General features: G+C 34.7%; 1 protein-coding gene across 14 annotated transcripts in view; it reads left to right on the top strand.

Moving 5' to 3' along the window:
• LOC145257798 (protocadherin Fat 1-like) overlaps positions 1-1,456 on the top strand; it is a 954,816-nt gene extending 953,360 nt beyond the window's left edge. For 5 of the 14 annotated variants that reach the window (XM_080115697.1, XM_080115695.1, XM_080115694.1 and 2 more), the window contains one exon: positions 535-1,456. In XM_080115697.1, the coding sequence (XP_079971823.1) occupies positions 535-603 (69 nt within the window). In that variant the 3' untranslated portion in view covers positions 604-1,456. The remainder of the gene's footprint in view (positions 1-534) is intronic. The other 9 variants (XM_080115692.1, XM_080115688.1, XM_080115693.1 and 6 more) reach the window with 2 other exon arrangements.
• The last annotated feature ends 20,371 nt before the right edge of the window (positions 1,457-21,827 follow it).

Here is a 21,827-nt window from a genome sequence, read left to right as displayed (position 1 = left end):
CGGAGCACCACCTAGTGGTAAATGAGAAGTTATGTTTACACGAATTAGTATTATAAGGAGTTGATAGGATAGGACAGCTCCCCACATTTTAAATGATATACAAATATATATTTCCATTGCTGCAAAGACACTTTAGTGATCGTCTCATGAGTATGAGGTGTGATCCAGAATGGTTTTCTTACTTTTTCTCCTACATGGTTTTTATCTGTGTGGGTTACTGCAAAGATAATGTTCATAAAAATAATCCACAGACTATTCCTGAACTGAAGAAATCAGGACATTGCCAAGAGAGATGCTTGTCAGATGATATTTTATGCCTTCGCCCTTATGTTCTCTTCACATAAATTTCTGTTATGGTCTTCTACTTTTTGTTTCTTTTATTAACTTTATTTTTTATTGTAATATGTTTTCTGCTACATATCAATTTATAGGATTGTTTATCTATATATGATATATAAATTTTTAATGTTTGTTGTCAAATCTTTTCAACGTTTTACTTATCCTTTTTCTTGTTCTGCTTTCCTCCTCTTCCAGGCTATCACTGGGACACGTCAGATTGGGCACCGAATTCAGCATTACCCAACATCAGCGAGCTCCCAGTGAAAGAGGTCCTCGACTCGCCGAGTTCATCACCGCAGAGCAATGATTCTAACACACATGTCGACCCACCCAACATGGAGGATGTGAACGATGCCGAAATGGACGACCATGAGAACGACTCAGAATACGTTGGAGATTCCGAATGCACCGAAAATTTTGATGATATGGAGGAAAACGAGGATCCGAATGCTGACTACCGCCCAGCTCCTAATTTCCAGCACTTTCTTGGACTCGTACCATTTGTCGACGACGAAGACAACCAGCATGGACCGCAAAACCACCATCCGAACATCATGCCAGACTTTGGTCAAATTCGTCAGAATGGGATCCTAGATAATTGGCCAGCACCGCCAGGGCCCGAGAATGGAAACGACGGCAATAACAGTGATGAGGACGAAAATGGAGAGCCATACCCCTTACCTCGTCATTTTCGACCCCGACTTCCTGTCGACGACTATGAACATTCGGCTGCATCCATGATAGATGACATGAGTGTGTCTTTCGGCGGTTACACATCTACCAATGCTTCCTGTTCGGATATCTCGGGACTTTGCGACATTGAAGACAGCGAGATGAACCTTAGTGATGAGAGCGACACTGAGTTACACCCGGCTAAGTTTTCTAGTGCCCATCTGCACACGCAAGTGTGAAGAGATATATGGTCATCCTCTATAGATAAATATCGTTAATAAGTAATAATAAATATATCTGAGAACATTAAAACTGAAAGGAAGTAAAAAAAAAAAAAAAAAACTCTGTAAAAAGGTGGACTAAGGCCACAACACAAGATAATGCAAAAACATTTGTTTTTTTATTTTAAACATTCAAAAATTTTTTAAAAATAACAAAAAAAAAAGCAACTGGCTGATGAACGCCCTAACCCTCCCCTTGCCATCGCTATTCTTCAATTATTGAAACAATAACAATAACTGTAACATTAATTATGATATCATAATGATATAATTAAAACAATTATCATGATATAATAATTATAATGTTAATTAGGAAACTACAATAATTAAACTTAAGTATAATTATATAATAATAAAGCTAATAATTGTAATATATGTTATAATTATAGTAATTATAATATTGGTTTTACTATAATGCTGATAATTTTAATTTCATATATGATATAATAGAAACTAAAATATTAACTGATAAAATAACAATGATGACTTAGTCACAATAACAATAAAATAGGAAAATTATTGTAATATTAATTAGGATATTTATATTTAATTTAATACTATACAGTAATGGCTATAATATGATTGATTAAATTGTTATTGTAATATTATGATATAACCAATCATAATATAATAATTAGAATCTTAATTATGATATCATAATTACTGCAGTATCATGCATGATATATTAGATTATAGTATTGATTTTATAATGGTAAAAATTGCAATAATTAACTATGATAATATATATATTCATAATGATAATAGATAATATGGTCATACTTAATGATACTATATAAAATGACCATACTTAATAGACATATAATATAATTATATCATAATAATAATAATTGTAATGATAATTATGTTATAATAATATGGTAATAGTTAATTATTTAACCATGGCAATAATTGAAGTATTGCTTTAAATGTGATAATTGTAATGGTAATTTTACTATTATGAAAAATATTGATAATAACAATAATTGAAGTAATGATTAAGACATAGTGATAATAATAATCGTAATAAAATTATGATATCACAAAATAATGTTAATAATTGTAATAATGGAACTGATGTTGAAGATTTGAACTATGACCAATACGGATGCACTCACTCACAAACATGGAGTCTTCAATTCTGTGTTGTGCATTGCCTTTTAAACCAGTGATTGATGCCTTTAATTAATTCACAGTGGCCAATATACAGCCATGAGGGTTTAGTTCCTCGCGTTGCAACTCCTTTGTTAACCTAAGTTAACCATTTGTTTAGAAATATTGTGGAAAACGAATCCGTTCATGACTTCCTAGTGCCCCCCTCCCAAACTTACTCCAATGTCTGCGTAGTAAAAAAAAAAAGGGAACAAAAACAAAGCAAGACTTTTCCAAAAGAAATACATGAGCTAATATTTTTTTTTGTTTCTTTATCTTTTGTTTACTTTTGTTTTATATGAATCATCTAAAAAGAAGAAAATTAAAAATCGCTATCATTGGTGCTATTTGAAGGTCATAGCTTCTAATGTGATAAGGGGGAGATAATTCATGCAAAATGTTTCATAATTCCCATAGTGGACTAATATATATATATATATATATATATATATATATATATATATATATATATATATATATATATATTCTGAAATTTGTGTGTTAGAGGATCATTCACTCATTTAAGCGTGTTTCATTCAAGACAACTGATCGTTTTACCGATTTAATTTTCTATTCAGTTGTTCTTGTTTTCAGACTAGCTATTTTAGTTATTTTTTTTTTTTCTTCATACTAAATTGATTAAAACCTGTCCTCAGTTCATTTCAAATAATTCACACTGGGGGTTGACTTTAACTAGTGACCTTCAGCAGTCATGCATAGATGATATCAAAAATATCAGTAATTTTTGTAGTTAATGTCATGCAATCTTTCAAAACTTGATATCAGACCTGAAGATGATTCATGGAAGCTGAAAGCGGCTGTGTATAATTTAAAATGAATTTTGGACAGATTTTGAAAGAAAACATGAAATTATTTGTCTGCAAACAACAAACATGGAGTAGAATATCAAACAAACAAAAACTATCTGTTGTCTTTAACCAAACATGCTTGAATGAGTGAACACTGTCTAATACATACATTTTAGAATTTATATATGACTATAGATGCGTGTGTGTGTGTGTTTATATATATATATATATATATATATATATATATATAAGCATATGTCTTTGCATATATATGTGTATGTATGCATATATTTACATACATATATATATATATGTGTGTGTGTGTATATGCATGTAGGAATATAAGTATATATGTATATATAAATGACTATATGCATATGTATGTATATATAAATGGGTATATGCATAAACGTATATACATGTACATATAAATGTGTGTGCATGTTTGCATATTCATACATGTGCACATATTTGTAAGTGTCTATGCACACACACACACACACATATATATATATATATATATATATATATATATATATATATATATATATATATATATATATATATATATATATATTAGTTGAACTACATTGGTCAAAATATAATTATTCAATAAGAATAACAGGCATGATTTTATAAAAATTTAAAGCATTACTTTGAATAAACAAATATTTAAAAAAGGAAAACAGGGGAGACAACTCATAAAGTTAATCAACAAATTTCTCTGCTGTCCACGTTTTGCGCTGAATCATTAATAATAATGGAGAAGGAAATTCATCTGGTTTCTTTTTGTTTGCATTCTTTTTCCTATTTCTTTTTTAAAAATATAATCAATAAACATTTTGTAAATGTTTATCTAAACAAAAGAAAAAGAAACTTAAAACGAATAAAAGTTTTGACATATGCATACATTATATATATAAGTATGAGTGTGTATACATATATGTCTGTATAAACATGTGTGTATATACATAAACGTACATATATGCGTGTATGTACATAAACATATATATGTGTGTGGGCACACACATATGCATATGAGTATATGTATACACACACACACACATATAAATACGTATAAATATATCTTCATATATTTTTTTCAAGACAAAAATACCAATGCCTCCATGATTTTTTTTAAAATTACAATTATTAACATTATTTGAGGAAACATTTTTTTTTAATTTTCTTTTTATCCTCTTTCATGTTTCTTCCTTTTAAAGCCGGCTGTTTTTTCTATTAAAAAAAGAATAAATAATATATATATGTGCGCATTTGTAAATACCGGCTTCATCAAAAATGGCGAGAAATTATACCTGGAAATCATTATTTTCTAATTCATTGAATTTTATTTCGTAATCTTTTATTCCGTATTTTTTTTAAATAAAAAAAAAAACGATGATGAGGAAATATTATTTTAAATGTATCTTTGTGCTTAAAAGAATGTGAATCCTAAATTCCTTTTATTTTTATTTTTTGTATTCCTTTTTTTTAATTTCTGGATATGTGCCATTCCCCCCCCCCCCAAAAAAAAAAACAGGGTGGGAAACTGAAATGGTAAACATAAACCAGAAAAAAAAAAGCAAAAAAAAAAATTAAATTAAAAAAAAGATGTGAAAATATTTGCAATTAAAAACTTATGATCTAGCCTCAGTGACCTAAAAAAAAAATGGATACTTAAAAAAAAAAAAAAAAAAAAAAAAAAACTTTTTAAATATCTGCTACATTCTTAAAAAAAAAAAATTGTTAAGGGGCTTGTTTCAGTATTTGAAACAATTGTTTTAAACAAAGACTTTTACTACAGCAATCAATAACAATATGGAACCTATTGTTATACAACAGACTTATGGTAATAATAATAATAGATATAATGAAAGCCCCATCATTGTTAATATGACTGTTTGTGTTGGAAGAATCAGTAATAAACCCTAAAGATGTGAAAGGTGTGAGAAAAAAAGAATTAAAAAAAACAAGAAAATTACTATGAAAATAAATGAAAGAAAAAAAAAAAGAAAATATGGCGTCAACCAATTCATTTGAATTTACATGTTTTTTTTTTTATCAAAACGTTTTTCAGTCAATTGCATTGTTATTACTGTGTGAGAATGAAAAGTTTTTTTTAGGTTCACAACATGATTTTTTAAAAATATTTTAATTGTTTTATTCTCTTTCTTTTTTTTTTACTTGGGAGTAACCACTTACCAAGGTCCGAAGGCCACTCGAGGATAAGATAGGATTTCATGAATGTAAGGTGGTGGTGTATTAATCGTTAATCCTGTAAATTGGGTAGGATTTGCTTATTTATGAGGATGTTTCAACAAGAAATTGTTTACACTGGATTTGAAGGCTACCGTGTTGTATTCAAATAGGTATCAAGCCAGTGGAACAGTGTTCCACAGGCGGACAGTTCTGGGAAAGAAGCTTTGTTCATGGAATCTGCATTTAGATTTAGGATCAGTTAGAGAGTAGGGGAAATTGTATATAATGATTGTAACTAGTCGAGTGATTTTATGAAAGCTTGACAAGGGAGAACCATAGATTGGAGTTCAGTCGAGCACTTGCCATGAAAATAATGATAGAGCAGAGACAGGCTCACAACGTCTTTTCTGTGGGAGGGAGGTTGCAGGAAAGAAAAAAGAGCATCACCTACTAGGTTTCAAAGCCGGTTTTGAACTCTATCAAGGTTGGTCATGGTGTGCTGAGCAGCTCCTGCCCAGATGTGGCAACGATACTCCATTTTAGGGCATACCTGGCTCTTATAGATAGAGTATTGCATCAGAAATGAGATACCTACTAGAGTGGTAGATTGAACTTTTCCAGCGATATTGGCAACAGATTTGCTTATGTGTTCCATTTCAGTAAGGTCAATAATGCAATAAAGGTCAGTCCAAGAAGCTTGTTAAGACATGGAGTTTCCTCAAGACGAAAGCTATTCATTTCAGCTGGGGCATTATGGAGGTCAGAACGATAATGGTGAAAGGAGAGAAGCTTGGTTTTCAATGCATCAAAATTAATCAGCCATATTTTTCTTCATTGCACCACGTTCTCAAGATCAGTTGATTGTGGCATCGTCTGCATAAATGTATACAAATGATCTAAGAGTGGGATTTGGGAGATCGTTGATGAAGATCAGGAAGAGAGTTGGGCTCAGAATGGAACCTTGAGGGACGCCAGCGTTAATACTATGAGTTTCTGATTTCTGCCCATCAATGATGACTCTCCTAAACCTATCAGAGAGGAAGGATTAAATAATTGAGAGGACATTTCCAGCTATTCGATAGGAATTATTTTACTTATACAATATTTTTCCATTTGCTAATAAGTAAAAATAAAAATAATAAAACATAAACAAAAATCATGATTGTGAACCGATTCTGCTTTTTATTTTGTTTTATACTTTTGTTATTGAAATGTTATGTTCTGAGATATATTCATTGGGGATAATTTGGACTATATTATAAAAAAATATATAATTCAAATAATATATATATATATACATACACACAGGTAGCGGTTCATCGTCTATGACTCAATAGTGTGCTTAGACACAGCAAGTAAAAACTTGAAGTGCTTAACACTTAGTTATAAAAATATACGGCAATTAAGCTGCACAGAATCTTCCATGTTTCATCCATGTTAGGAATTGCCAAGCTAAAAATCTTGATTTTCCTATAAAAAAAAAAAGATTCCTACTTGTTGCCTAATTTCTTACACATAAAGAAAATGCAGGCCAAGTGGATGAATACTGTTAAATTTCCGGGTTCATTTTACAAGTAAAGCCAAACGTTTAGAGATTGGTCTGGTTCAATTCTGAGATATTTTTTATTTTTACTAGGTTATCAATACTTATCAAGGCTCAAAGACCACTCGGGGATATGGGTGAATGAGTGGCAGGTGGCTGATAATCAGCAATAGTGGATATTGGGTAGGATTTAATTTTTTAAGAGGATGACTTGACAGAAATTTATTTACATCAGACTTTAAAACAACTAGCTAGGAAGCAGCCTCATGGCATTGTACCACAAACGGGTTATTATAGGAATTCGTTTCTACCTGATGACATTAGTGTTTCATGCTTATGCAATCATCAGTGTAAGGCGGTCATGAGATTAGAACCCAGCTACGAAGCTGCCTTTTGCTCTATTTGCTGACCTTCTACCTCCAGGCCATCAGACAAAAACTATTAAATGCCGAATTCAGGTGACAAAGCTTTTCAGTGTGACTACACACCCAAGTACTTCCAGCTGAAATTATATGCATATATATTCTTTTATAAATAACATGAAAAAGCAATTTCTTGGAATCAGAACAGAACCGAATCAAGACTCCAAATTTTACGCAAATGGCTTGATAAAAGATGCTTTCTTGAAGAATAACAACAAGGTTTGCGTTTTTATTTTATCTTATGTTTTGCTTAACATGTTTTTAAATGTATTTTTCTAATATTTTTTCTGAGATGTGATTTGTGTTTTGGGTTGAGTTTTGTGATACCTGTCCCAAACTGTCCTTTTATTGATCCTTTTCAGGCAATTTTTGTATATCATAAAAAAAAATATAATAGCAATCCAGAGAAATGTAAATAAATACCTAAAAATAAAAAGATGAACCATGTTTTTTGTCTAAATGAAAACATGGCAAAGTGAAATTATAAACTAGTGTATAAAAGCAATGCTGTTTATGCTAACAAATGGAACTTCCGGTGTTTCACAATTAGTGATGGGACGATTCCAATATTTTTTTTTTCTGATTCCAATACAATTGCCGATTCCGTACTAAATTCTTGATTCCGATACAATTACTGATTCCAATTCTTTATAAATTTCTAAATATTTAAATGGTTATTTTGCCCTCCATCCATTCCCATCCATAGCCCTAAGCCCCTGTAGAGGCATAGGCCATCCACAACTTTGTAAATGCTTTTGTAGTGAGGAGTTGTTTTTTTTGGAGTGAGGGTGCTGGCCCCACGCCCAACCTTCCCAGAAGGTACATACAGCGCCTAGCCTTCCCAAATGGTCACCCATCTGGTAATGACTAGGCTCAATGTTGCTTAACTTTGGTGATCTGGCAAAAACCGGTGTGTCAATGTGATTGTGTTGTATATATTTTGTCCTGATTACTGTAAAAACATATCTTAAATGTTCATGATATTTTCTCAAACATAAAAACACTTGTGAGGGGTTGATCTATAGATTTTAGTTTTACTGGAAGTTTAAATCAATTTATTAAATCAATATTAACGATTTTATTATTGCTACCAGCAGTAAAAAATATTTTTTGAAAACAAAATCAAATAAAATAAAAAATATCATTAAAGGAATCGTTTTTGGCATCAGAAAATGGGCAAAGTTTTTCTGATACTGATTTCGATAGCCAAAAAAATTCCAATTTTTCCGATTCCCGATTTCGATTGATCGTCCCAACACTATTCACAATGTTTATCATTGTGATTGTACCTACCTTTAGCAGCAGTTAAATGGATTAGGTGTGTTATCTAGACGGTTTGAGTTTCGATCCCAGTTTGAGACAGTTGCTTGTCTAGCCTCACTGAGGAATTGTGATACAGCAAAATCGTCTGTCTATAGATCACACACACACACACACACACACATATATATATATATATAAAACCACTGATCTTCCAATATATGGCATAATCATGTTGGTATACCAGCAATATTTAGCCTGGCCAGCACTAAAATGGGTGATCATTTAAAAATTCCAGGTGCTGTATGTGTTCTCTGCCTATCTCGGCATTGTTTCTAGTTAGTCTTGGGTTTCTACTTTCCACTGGACCCAAGCAGTGTCGATTCAGGAGAGGTATGGTAGGGGATTATGCAACCCTTGCTTCACAATTAAATACACAGCTGCCCTTACAGGGTTGTCCACTGTCCCTCGAGACTGAACAAAGGTATCAACCGATTTTCCAGACAAAAGGTTTACGACATTGGATTACAAAACTCAAGGTTGTAAGTTCAGACTTGCCGGTAGGGAAATGAATTATAAAATTTATACTGACGAGTTTTAAAAAGATGAAACAAGCCTGTCTATCGATAAAAATAATATTTAATTATTTAAGTTGATTTTATACCAGTGTCATGGTTACACATGCAAGATCTTCAGGTGGTCTAATGTTTGAGAGTGGGGTTGAATTTATTATTTGGTATTATTTTATTGTTTTTCGACTCTTGGGTATTAATTTGGCAGTATACACTGTATTTTTAACCCACAGAATTCCTATTTCACGCCTTTTCAGTGTGTCTAGTAAGAGTAGATGATTCAAGGGAAGAATCCAAACTGAATCACTTGATCAGCAGCCATAGCTCTTATGCTTTTTTTTTTTTTTTTTTTTTTTTTTTTTACATTTTCACCCCAAACAAGGCAAATTGCCACTTTGGTGTAGGGAGCTACTATTAGGGGCAACAACTGCTGGGGTACTATGTAGGGATTTGGGCAGCAAGATGTTGGTTCACGTTACACTTGAACTTCTGAACGTCAGTACTGTTGGGGAAGCAGGGACCTGGAATGGAATTCCAGAGTCTAGCGGTTCTGGGGAAGAAACTATTGGAGTAAAAAGATCTTTTATATCTAGGGATCTCTACAGTGTGGGGGTGGGATTTAGCAGCCTGTCAGGTTTGTCGTGGGGGCACAAGTGATTGCAGTTCGTCAGAGCATTCACCATTAAAATACTTGTAGAAAAGGCAGAGGGATGCAACATTTCGTCGATGGGACAGAGGCTGAAGCTTAGATACCAGTTTAGGGCCTATCAGGTTTGCGACTCTCTTTTGAACCTTGTCAAGGAGCGAGAGACTAGTACCAGATGCACCAGCCCAGATGTGGCAGCAATACTCCATACATGGGCGAATGGTGGCCTTATAGAGGTACAGGATACTTTCGGGTGTTAGTAGTTTTCTAGCACGGTAGAGAGAGCCCACCTTTCTTGCAGCGGCCCTGGCAATGCCTTCAATGTAATTGTTCCAACTCATGTTTCCTGTGAACGTTAGGCCAAGGAGTTTGAAAGATGTACTCTCAGATAAAGAGTCGTTGGCCATTGCTATAGGTGGTAGAGAGGGTTTCTTGTAATTATTGAATGAAACTAGTTTAGTCTTGGCAGCATTGAACACGACCAACCACTTTTGTCCCCATTCCACCACAGATTGGAGGTCTTCCTCTAGTGTTTCTGCCATTTCTTTAGAAATGTGTTCATTCGTCTTCCTGTCATGCCTGCCATCGAGTGTAGTGTCATCAGCATATATACCCATCTCAGAGGCAATTTTGTCGGGGAGGTCATTTATGAATATCAGGAACAATAGAGGTCCAAGGATAGAACCCTGGGGCACTCCCACATTTATATCATATTGTTTAGATGTACGACCGTCGACAACAACCTGGATTTTTCTCTTATCTAAGAAGGATTTAATTATGTTATGTATTCTACCAGTGATACCGTATGATCTGATTTTCCTGAGGAGACCCTCATGCCATACCCTGTCAAAAGCCTTAGATATATCTAGAGCCACCGCTCTGCCCTCCCCCGCTTTGTCCAGTGAATGGTATATACGTTCAGAGATCACAGTTAGGATGTCTGCTGTGGAACGGGCTTGTCTAAATCCATATTGTTTGTCAGTCAGTAGTTTAGCATCTGTAAGATGATGGACTAGAGCATGGTTAATTATGGTCTCAAATATTTTGGCAAAAAGTGGGAGGAGGCTAATGGGGCGATAATTTGATGGGTCTGTCCTTTCGCCAGAATTCTTGAATACTGGTACAACAGAAGCAGTTTTCCAACTGCCTGGAAAGCAAGCTTCATTAAGGCATTTGTTGTAGAGTTTGGAGAGAACTGGAGCTACTTCGGCTGAGCACTTTTTTAATAGCACAGCTGGGATAAGATCGGGTCCACATGCTTTTGAAGTGTCAAGGTTTTTATGATAGCATGCACCTGAGCAGGGGTGATTTTCAGATTGTCTAGCGTGGCGTCTGTCCGCATAGGAAAGTCAGGTAGGGGGTGGTTGGAAGGGTCCAGTGTGGAGTTTGAGGCAAACCGACTGGCAAGCATGTTAGCCTTGTCGGCTGCTGAGGAGACAACCTCGTGATTGTTGGTTAGTGGGGGAATTGTTGATTGCCCATTATTTACTACACTGTTGTAGATTTTGCAGAAGTCTCGAGTTCCTAGTTTTTGTGCTTCAATGCGCTTTTTAGTGGTTTCCGTAAATTCTCTGCTATCAACTACGGTTCTGAAATAAGGAAAATCAATAGTCCTTACATATATTGTCAAATTAGAAATGTTCTATTATTGTGTTTATATATATATGTAAAGAAAAAACGTCGATACGGAGTGAACTTTAAATAAGCTTTATTTTACTAAGAACAGACCCGGGGAACGAGACCTGTTACTTCAAGGAAAGGAAGAGAAAAGAAGGAAAAACTCAAGGGAAGTAACTCACTTCCAGAGAGTAGAAGTTACAAGTTAGAGACTTCTTTTCTGTCAGCACAATATATATACTAGCAGGGAGACCCGACGTTGCTCGGGGTTGAATGTTGATCAACGAATGTTTCGCACTCCTATATTTTTTATTGTCATCGAAATCGGTGAAATCACCCATTTTTCAATCAAATCGATTGATTGTCTACTCTAGTTAAGGACCCATCGCCGTGCACTGGGAGGAAGTTTCACATTCCTCCCCGCATTGAATATGCCTAACTAAATGAAATGATTTAATGATTCAAATTCTACCGAGAGAAAAATATATTAACAGTCAATGTTCACATAAAACAAGAAATCGTCTGCTCAATTAGATACAGGTTCTAGGGTAAGAGAGAGATGTTGGAGAAATGAAAGCTTTGATTGAAAAACTCACTTAATGTCCTTTGAAATGTGACCTTTCTTTTGTCTCTTTTTATATATATATATATATATATATATATATATATATATATATATATATATATTTCTATCCTGTAAATTATTTATATTTGATTATGCGCGCTCAGGTTAATTTTCATATTTTGTCCTTTGGATTATTTATGTTTCATTACGCGTGTAATTTTTTTTTTTTAATATTTTGTTATTCCATTATTCAGTTATTCTGTTATTCTATTATTCTTTTTTTTCAAAATTGCTTCCTTAGCTTTTCACGCAAAGTTTTTGGTAAAGGAGATAAAAAGATTATACAAATATTTTTAAAAAATTTAATTTGTGTTTCATTAAAATCTAACCGGAATAATGATTAATGGTTATTTACACACAATAACTAATGATGATCACAAAGAAAACTTGGGGTTTGTTTTACTTTACGAGCACTAAAAAACAGACCCAACAAACGTTAGTTTACCTTGTTCTTATTTAAGTATTGTTTCCGAAGTATTGTTTTCACTGCTCCATGATTCCTTCCTTCACTGGGTTCATTCTTTTATTCAGTCAATATTCTAACTTTGACCACTGATCATCGGCTGGTGTCGTTGATATTTACCTCCACGACACCGCTACCACACCGTCGCCGGCTTCGCCAACCCGACCTTCGCTGACTTACGTCTTGTCTACATTGCACTGTTGAGTATTTACTGTTGATTTCATAAAATTATTTTCATATAGAGTGAGTCACGGAAAACGGATATTTTTAAGTAAAACAAAACTGTGAATATTTCAACAAAAATTTTATATTTATAATGTACATAAAAGCATTTACTACACACATTCTAAACATGTTCTAAAAAACATCCGTTTCCCGTGACTCACCCTGTATATAATGACTTGAGTTAAAGTTTAAAATGAAACAGCAAGTATCACGGTACAATTGTGCTTTAAACAGAAACATTTATTATTTTTTAAAAATTTTTTATTTAGAGTCACCCCTAACAAGGCATACCGTCACTTGAGCGTAAGGAGGTTACTATTTGGGACTGTTGCTAGGAAAGATTAACACAATGTTGGTTTACATTACATTTAAACTTCTGCATATCAGTACAGCCAGTAAAGCAGGTAGCAGGAAGGGAATTCCAAAGTCTAACTGTTCGAGTGAAGAAACTATTTGAGTAGAACGCTTTCCGGCATTTAGGGACCTCAACAGTGAAGGGGTGTAATTTATTTGCTGAGTGGGGTTTTCAGGGATACGTACATCGAGGGTTCACAAGTTCATCAGAGTAGATTCCATTAAACTACTTGTAAAACAGACACAAGGATGCAACATTGCGGTGATGGGACAGGGGTTGGAGCTTAGTTGACAAAGTGGGATATATTAGATTGAAGAATCTTTTTTAGACCCTATCCAAGAGGGAGAGATGCACCAGCCCAAATCTGGGAACAATACTTCACGCATGGGTGAATGGTGGCTTTGTAGAGGTACAGGATACTCTCAGGTGTGAGTAGTCTTCTAGCACGATAGAGGGAACCCACCTTCTTTGCAGCAGCTTTCGCAATGTCCTTAATGTATTTGTTCCAGTTCATATTGCCTGGAATTGTTAAGCTGAAAATTTGAAGGAAGAATTATCAGGTAGGGTGTTATTTGTCATGAATATCGGTGGTTGGAGAGGCTTCTTGTCATTGTTAAAAGAGGAGCAGCTTGGTCTTAGCATTAAATGTTACCATCTATTTAAGGTTCCATTCCACTATGATCTGGAGGTCATTTTCATTTTGAATGCGCCCCTGTCATATCAAAGAACCTACTGTATAAAATGTTAACTTTGCTCCAAATTGCCTGCTCCATCTTTTTATCAGATTTTATTGATTATTGATAATTGTGAAAGACATTTTCATACAAAACCTTTTTTAAGAACGCTGCAAAGCACATAAAGTACCTTCATGTGAAATTTTATAACAATCAACCCAGCCATTTTTGAGTCCATATGAAGTGAACACACACGCACACACACACACACACACACACACACACACACACACACACACACACACACTGATAAAGTTGCTTTCATATAATAATAGAGATATATACTAGCAGGCTGACTTAAGATACCTAGTCGTAAATTATATTTAAATATAATGTTTTAATTTATGCAGATTTGACCGCCATCTTCCAACTTGCGTGTTAACTTCAATTCACAATCTTAGACCATTTATTCCCCGCCTCAAACTAGCAATTTTTGTTCAATTAATTGTATACAGAATTTTTTTTTTAAACTATATGTTGCTTACTTTCAGAGTTTGATAAGATGTTTTCTAATTTTAAGTCAGTTTTTTTTTTCTTAAGGAAAACAGTAGGGTAACCTGTGAAAATTCCATTCCATACTTTTTGCTTTATTGAAGTCTGATTCTTGGATGATGTATATTAACACTTGATATAGATAAAACAAGATTACAGCCAGTTCAGTTATCGTACAACAGACTAAAAACGAACAGAAAGTGGAAAAGTTGACTTTAAAACAATCATTGAGTACCTATGAAAATGGGGTGATTCCATATTTTCCGTTTGATAATTATGTTACATGATAAGGGCTGTCCCCTTTTCATGTAAGTATAAAAATAGAGAGATTTAGTTAAAATGAAAATGAAATAGAATAGATGAAATTCGAACCTCGTAAATTAGGTTTAGAAATAGATTACGAGAGAGAATTAGAAAATGGAATGTAAAACAAACCATTGTTTAGCTTAGAGATAAAATAGTTTCAAGAAAAGAATGTGCGTTGACAAGTTTGTTATGAAAAATTCAATTGAGGAATGCAACTATACAAGATAATTTAAAAATTACATAATGTGGGAAACATTAACAAATCAAAATAGAAATAAAGCCAAACAGTAAACTAAACATTTATTTAAGAGCATAGAATAGACATAGGCATGACTGGAAAAGGGTAAGGCAAAAGATGAACTGCAGAAGCCTGAGTTCATCGTAGTAGAGAAATGTTTCTTCTGATTTTAGAAGGAACCCATTCAGGGTCGCCATCACTGTCTGATTAATCGCTGTTTCTTTGTAGCTCTGTGATGTCAGCATCTGGCTCTGAGGTGTTAGCATTTGGCTGTCCAAATACTTTTGGTTTCTTTGTACCAATATTCTTTTTCCTTCCTGTCCCTCGACCTTGCCCTTGAAACCCCATTTTCCTTCTTTTTACTACTTCCTCTTCTTCCTCTTTTTGTAGTCACTGCAAACATTCAGCTGAAGTAAGGCTCTCTCCACACAACTTTTTGATGGCCCTTTGTCAGTTAAAATCATTCTTTCTTTCAGGTCTAGCCAACATGGGTGTCAACTTTCTCATGAAGAAATTCTTTACAGTCTTCTTCATTAGACTTAGAGTCATTGTAGACATTTGAAGAAGCAAAGGTGAGTCATCTGTTGATGGAGAAGGTGCTGGTTTTGATGAGGAAGTCACATCTACATATGATGTTGAAGGTAGAGACAGCACATCTGTGCTTGATGTCTGGCTGGATGTGGGCGTCAGGTAGTTTGATACTAGTGGGGGTGTAGTTCTGCAGAAGCATATACAAAATGGTATCTGTGTGAGATCCCAAAGCTTTATCGACACCTTTTGAACTTTTGTCTGCTGAAAAGCAGTTCGACTGCCAAAAGAACTTGATGAGACTTGGAAAAAGCTCTTTATTGAGAGACATACTCAGATTCTGCCAGACAAACCAAGCAATAACAAAATATAGAATAATGACAAATTCACTAGTAGAAAATGGAAGGAGAGGCTAGATATGTAGCAGGAAAGCCTGTTTTATGTTAAACACCAATTAGTTTATGTACTGGGAATGGAATTTGCATACGCACATGTTCATCTGACAAAGCATAAATTCAACATCAGGGCACTCTTAGACTCTTTTTAGCTTTTTTATTCATTGTGTTTATATACAACTCATTGGAAATAACCATCTTAAAACTGTGAGTTCGTTCCCTAAAACCTCCTAAACGGCTGGGCCTATTCTTTTGAAATTTTATACAAAAGTAATTTATGTGCCTGACATTATTCTTAGATAGGTTTTGTATATGAATGTCTTTGATAAGTATTGGTAATCGATAATCGAAAAACTTTGATGAAAGAAGGAACAGGCAATTTCGACTAACGTTAACACCTTATACAGCTTAACATCACAAGTTTTATTACTACACAAACAGAAAAGCCTGGAATACAAAATTAACAGTAGATTCTTTGATATGACAAGCGCGAGTTTGAAATGAATGTTGGTTTTTAAGCACGACTGAACCAAAATATTTAAATTTTACATTTTAAACCGATACATTTTAAACCAATACATTTTAAACCAATATATTTTAAACGAATAGTAGCTTATCCACAGTGCAATGTAAAATACAATGTATTATGGATTAAGTCACTGTGGGGAGGCATGTGATGGTTCCTTCCGGTGCACCATGGTGGGTCCCTAACTAGAGCAGACAATCAATTGATTTGATTGAAAAATGGGTGATTTTATTAATTTTGATGACAATAAAAATATGGGAGTGTGAAACATGCGTTGATCACCATTTAATACCGGGCAACGTTGAGTCTCTCTGCTAGTAATTATATAAACAGAAATATCATAATGACAGTTAACTCCATTTGCATATAGACTAATATGTATTTATATGTATATAAATAAATACATGCATTTCCATCTCGTCACGTATTAGTTAGCAAGTAGAGCATGTAATGAAAATGTCCAAGTCGGATTCAGCTTGGGGAGCTTTATTTAACATTGCAGGGACTTTACGCAGGCTCACAATAATTTGAAAGGAAGAAAAAGAAAGAAAATGCTCAAGGGAAGTTATTCACTTTTGGAGAGCAGAAGTTAAGAACTGTTCTATTTTTCAGCACATTATCTGCCACTCAGGAAAATTTGGGTGTATTGTCATGGGGAAAAGGGTTAAACATGATCTCATGAGAAGGTTTCTGCTTAAACTGAAAAAAAAAAAGTTCAAAGCTGATAGTTTTCGGTTTAATATGGAGAACTTTGACGAATTCTAGTAGAGCCTTGAAGATTCAACACGTCAATATTCTTTGAAGAGTTTCTCTGGTGATTATCCGAAAAGGGAAAGTGATTAAGTGTAAGAATTGAGTCATCAGCGATAGAGTTCTTGGCAGCACTTAGCAGAGAATCAGAGAGTTGGACTGTAGAAGTGTATTTGGTAGCTGTCGCTCAGGATCAATTTCTGCCTCCAAATTGCCCGATCTATCACCCAATCGAGATATGAGGACAGTCATCTCTCATCCATTATTGAAGTTCACATGAGCATAGTTAGAATTGACTTCAACAGCCTCGACTAGGGGCTCATATTTTTTTCCACATAAATGTCACTATAAGAGGACAGATTTAGTATTTGTCAGCCACATAGGAATGGAAACTCCAGCGGCTGATTTCGTTTGGAAACCGGTAGGACGTTTGTGGTGATTGCAATTAGTAAAAGTGGAAAGCAATGAACGAATGCTGTGGACGACTACATCTAGTACTCTCTCCCAATAAGTTATAGGGAGATTTCTTGACTGTAACGCCAAACTCACAGTTTGACAGATGATTCCATTATATCTCTCTACTTTACCATTACCTTGAGGATTGAAGTCAGTTAATTGAGTGGTAGCAATACTTTGAGAGACCAGGAATTCCTTAAGTTTGACATGAAAGCTGCTCCATGATCGAAGTGTACAAAAGAAGGATTTTCAAATATAGAGAATAGACTAATCAGAAGTTTCCAGACAGTGACAACTGGAACATCAGCACAAGAGAAAGTAAAAGGAAAATGAGAGTATTCCTTAATCACAGTTAGCATGTAGCAATTGTGAGAATTTGAAGATAATGGTCTCTTGAAATCCACAATTATTCTCTCAAATTGTTGTCTTGCTTTTATGAGAGTCTGAGGTATCACCTTAAGGTACTTACGTTTTATTTTGGAACAGACCCTGTAGCTTTTTATAACTGCTCTCACATCTCACATCTCACATCTCAGAATATGGCAGATTCTTGCTCCTAATGAATTGTAGCATTCTGGTTAACCCCAGTTCGAGTGCAAGGAGTGTAACTTGTCAGCAGAAGTAGTAGAGCTACAAATTTGAAACAAGGCATCCACAGCAGTTTTTTGTTCCCCAGGGTGATAAGCAATATCCTAGCTAAAACAGTTCTAGCTTCCATCTCATGATCTTGTCATATTTAATTTTGCTCTTGCCTTTGAGGTCAAATATAAAAAGGATTGAGTTTTGGCTGGTGATCAGCTTAAAATGTTTCCCAAGCAGTAAATGTCGCCATTTTTAGATCGCTTCTACAATTGCAGCTGCAGAGTGCATTTGCTCAGCAGAGATTAAAGTTCTTGAAAAGAAAGCCACAGGCCTAGAGTTCTGATTCAAAGAGGCAGCGATGGTTCTGAGGCATCCGTTTTTGACCTCAAATGAAAGAGCTACAAGTGATGATTCAGTAATGTCTTTCTTCAAGTATCTAAAGGCGTCTGTTTGTTCCTTATTGAGGGGAAAGCTGTTAATCCTGATTAGGGATGTAATTTCTCGGAAAAGTTTGATATCCATGTGGAATAGTGGGAGAACATTCCCATAGCTTGCCAAAGAAAAGGAAGGTCTTGAAAAACAGGTAAGTCCATCAATCTCCCGAGCCTGTCAGAGACAAGAACACAAAATAGGATCTAAAGACCATAAAAAAATTTGACTTCGATTGTTGATTGTCCTTCGTTGATAGAGGCATTGAGTCTTTATGGTTCCAGGTGAGCATTGTCTGAAGAAAGCGGTTTTAATCCTATCCCAGCAGGCCAGAGGATTATTTGGTCAAAACATGGCGAGACAACAACTTTGGAAGGCAGTAATTACTGGAGATACGGTTACAAGACTCAGCATTCCTATCCCATTGCAGTTAATCACCAGTCATTCGGGGGCAGTTGAAAAATATTGCTCTGATAACATGTCTCGTGTTACTGCATTTTGTATCACGTCAGTTTAACGAGATTGTTCAATGGCATGTTGTGTCGGTCGATGGTGTTGCTCAGGAACATAGCATTTCAATTCAACGATATTGCTCCATGGCATGTTGATTCAATGATATTGTCAGTTGATGGTGTTGCTCAGGAATGTGGCGTGTCGATTCGGCGATATTGTTCGGTGGCGTGTCATGCCAGTCAACAGTGTTGCTTGTGAATGTGGCGTCTTCATTCAACGATATTGTTCGGTGGCATGGTGTGTCAATTCGGCAGTATTGTTTGGGATTACGTGGACAAATTTGTTCACGACTGTGCCGTCACGTGTGATATAAATATTTATTTTTGCGCTCTCTCTTCCCTCTAGAAGTAACAAAGGAAACTCGGCATAAATACATCACTGGTCTTTTATGAATGTTCTACATAAATAAAATAAAATGAATTTTCTGCACGTGATATAGATCAATTATAACATTGCCACAGATTGAGGCCAAGAAAAGTTTCTTGTTTAATTTTCAAGTAGGTTGTAGAAAATTCGTTTGTCACATCATGAAAGTTTGCTTATTTACATTAGGTTTGAGTCCTATGGATATGACTAAAGCGCTAAAGGAGATCCACGAAACAGTCGAAAAGGCAATCCATTGAATATGACTGAAAAGAAATGATGGGGGAATAAGACATTAAGTGATGTCATACCCACTGACACATCAGTAGGCGAGACTTCACTTCAGTGGAGAGGAAGTCGTGCACAGGGAGTTCATCAAGAGGAAGACTCCAAAACAGAACACATTCTTTCCTAATGAGCTCATGAGCTTGTCAGCAGATCGGTATGCAGGATCATCTGCTGGTAATACTCGCAGGAGTTGTTTTTCTGATTCGATTCTCACAAAAAAATAGGAAAAAGAAAATGTTGCTACGAATGATGTTAAAATCTGAAGAAAAAATTATGGTATATTTTCATCGAAAAAATATAGGATACATCCACAAAAAAACAAAAGAGATGCTGCCCATAGAATAATTAACACAATTCGCAATCCTTTCTGCAATCCAGCAATATTTCATACAAATAAAGTTCAGTATAGCCTTAATTTGTCCACAAGTTGCAGCCATGAGTTGACGTTCGATAATATAGGGGAATACTTGGGTGACTGTTTCATCAGTAAGTGGTATGATCCTAAATAATAAGCTTCACACACATTGAAGTAGATCCTTATTTGTGGACTTATCTCAAAGATAATGTCTTTCCTATCAAAACATCAGACATCAACATTGGATCATGGGAGGGCATTGCAGATGACCGCTTAAGATGAGAGCTCAGATACAACTCAATATATTAATAGTAAACAAAAACCTAGCATGGAAGGAGACAAAACTAGTCTTAAAACTACAATAAAAGTATTTTTTGTAGTGGCAGTAAGTTGGACGGTGAAAATGAAGAATTGAAAGTTCTTTGGGCAGTCGAAAGTCAGCCAGTAGTTATCTTTGGTGAAGATCGTCAATTTTGGAGCATCCAGTAGAGAGAGAGAGAGAGAGAGAGAGAGAGAGAGAGAGAGAGAGAGAGAGAGAGAGAGAGAGAGAGAGAGAGAGAGAGAAGGGATACTTTTCTTCATTGCTGGCCGACCGTGATTCCTAAATTGTCTAAAGAAGTTCATTGGGAGAAAGATGGAATCAATGCGCCCTGCAAGCTAGTGGGTGGCCAAATTGATTAGCAGGGATACTGATTCGCGAGCGAAAATGTTTTATTTTAGGGAAGAAAGGGAGGTAAATCTTTTTTTATATAAAATAAAGAATGATTGATTTTGTGTTTTGTTTTATTGCTGTGATTTGTGCAATTTTTTTTAATAAGTAAAAAAAAGAAAAAAAAACAGCATAAATCTCAAAGACGTTTACAAAAGAATTTTATTTATTTATCACAAATTACAATTTACAAGTGAGTCCTTTTTTTAAGTCACTGTTTTGTAAAGAATATTGTTATTATCAAGCTGAGAAAAGTTATCTCCCTTGTTCTACAGTTTGAACGTCCAAGTAAGTTTATAGTAATAATTACATCATTATTAAGTGGTTACAGGACTGGTTCACTGTTGTTATATTTGACACATGCATCCACGAAATGATAAGTGGCTTAACACCGATTTATTTATATTAACGGAGTCTGCAGTTGGTTATGCAAATGTCATTATAAGCAATTAGAACGTACGTGTCGTATAGAAAGGGGAAATAACTGTGCACAGCTTCATGGCAATATTATTTATTCCGATTGTTGGGTGGAGTTGGATTCAAGTACCACTTCTAAGAAATTTATCTACTTGTTTTCGGTTCTAAACAAACCAGAAAACTTTTAGAAAGGTTTCGGAAGAGATTATTAACCTTCCTCTGAGAATTAAAAATTTCCTTTGAGTGTGTATGTTGTTATCCACTACTATAACTGTTCAATGAAATTGCAAATATTTTTTTTTATAAATAAAATTGATTTTAAACCATTGGGAATATTTTAAGTTGGCCAGTTCGTAGGGTAAATGTGGTATTGTGGTGGTGACTGTTGAAATTAAAGTAATGGACAAATAATGAAAGAACAAAAGAAAGCGGCCTTAGACCAATTGGTCAAAATGTGTCTAGTTAAAGTAGGATAGACAAGGGATGACCAATGTCCCCTTTCTCCTACACTTTGCATGTGATTAATTGCGATTAATTTGTAAATAAAATTGTTTTGAATTTTTTGTTTT

The sequence above is a fragment of the Euprymna scolopes genome, chromosome 3 (genome assembly GCF_053919585.1).
Source record: "Euprymna scolopes isolate OS-2025 chromosome 3, ASM5391958v1, whole genome shotgun sequence".
Classification (NCBI taxonomy): Eukaryota; Metazoa; Mollusca; class Cephalopoda; order Sepiida; family Sepiolidae; genus Euprymna; species Euprymna scolopes.
Note: the sequence above shows the minus strand (reverse complement) of the source record. Positions and strands in the feature narration are given on the sequence as shown.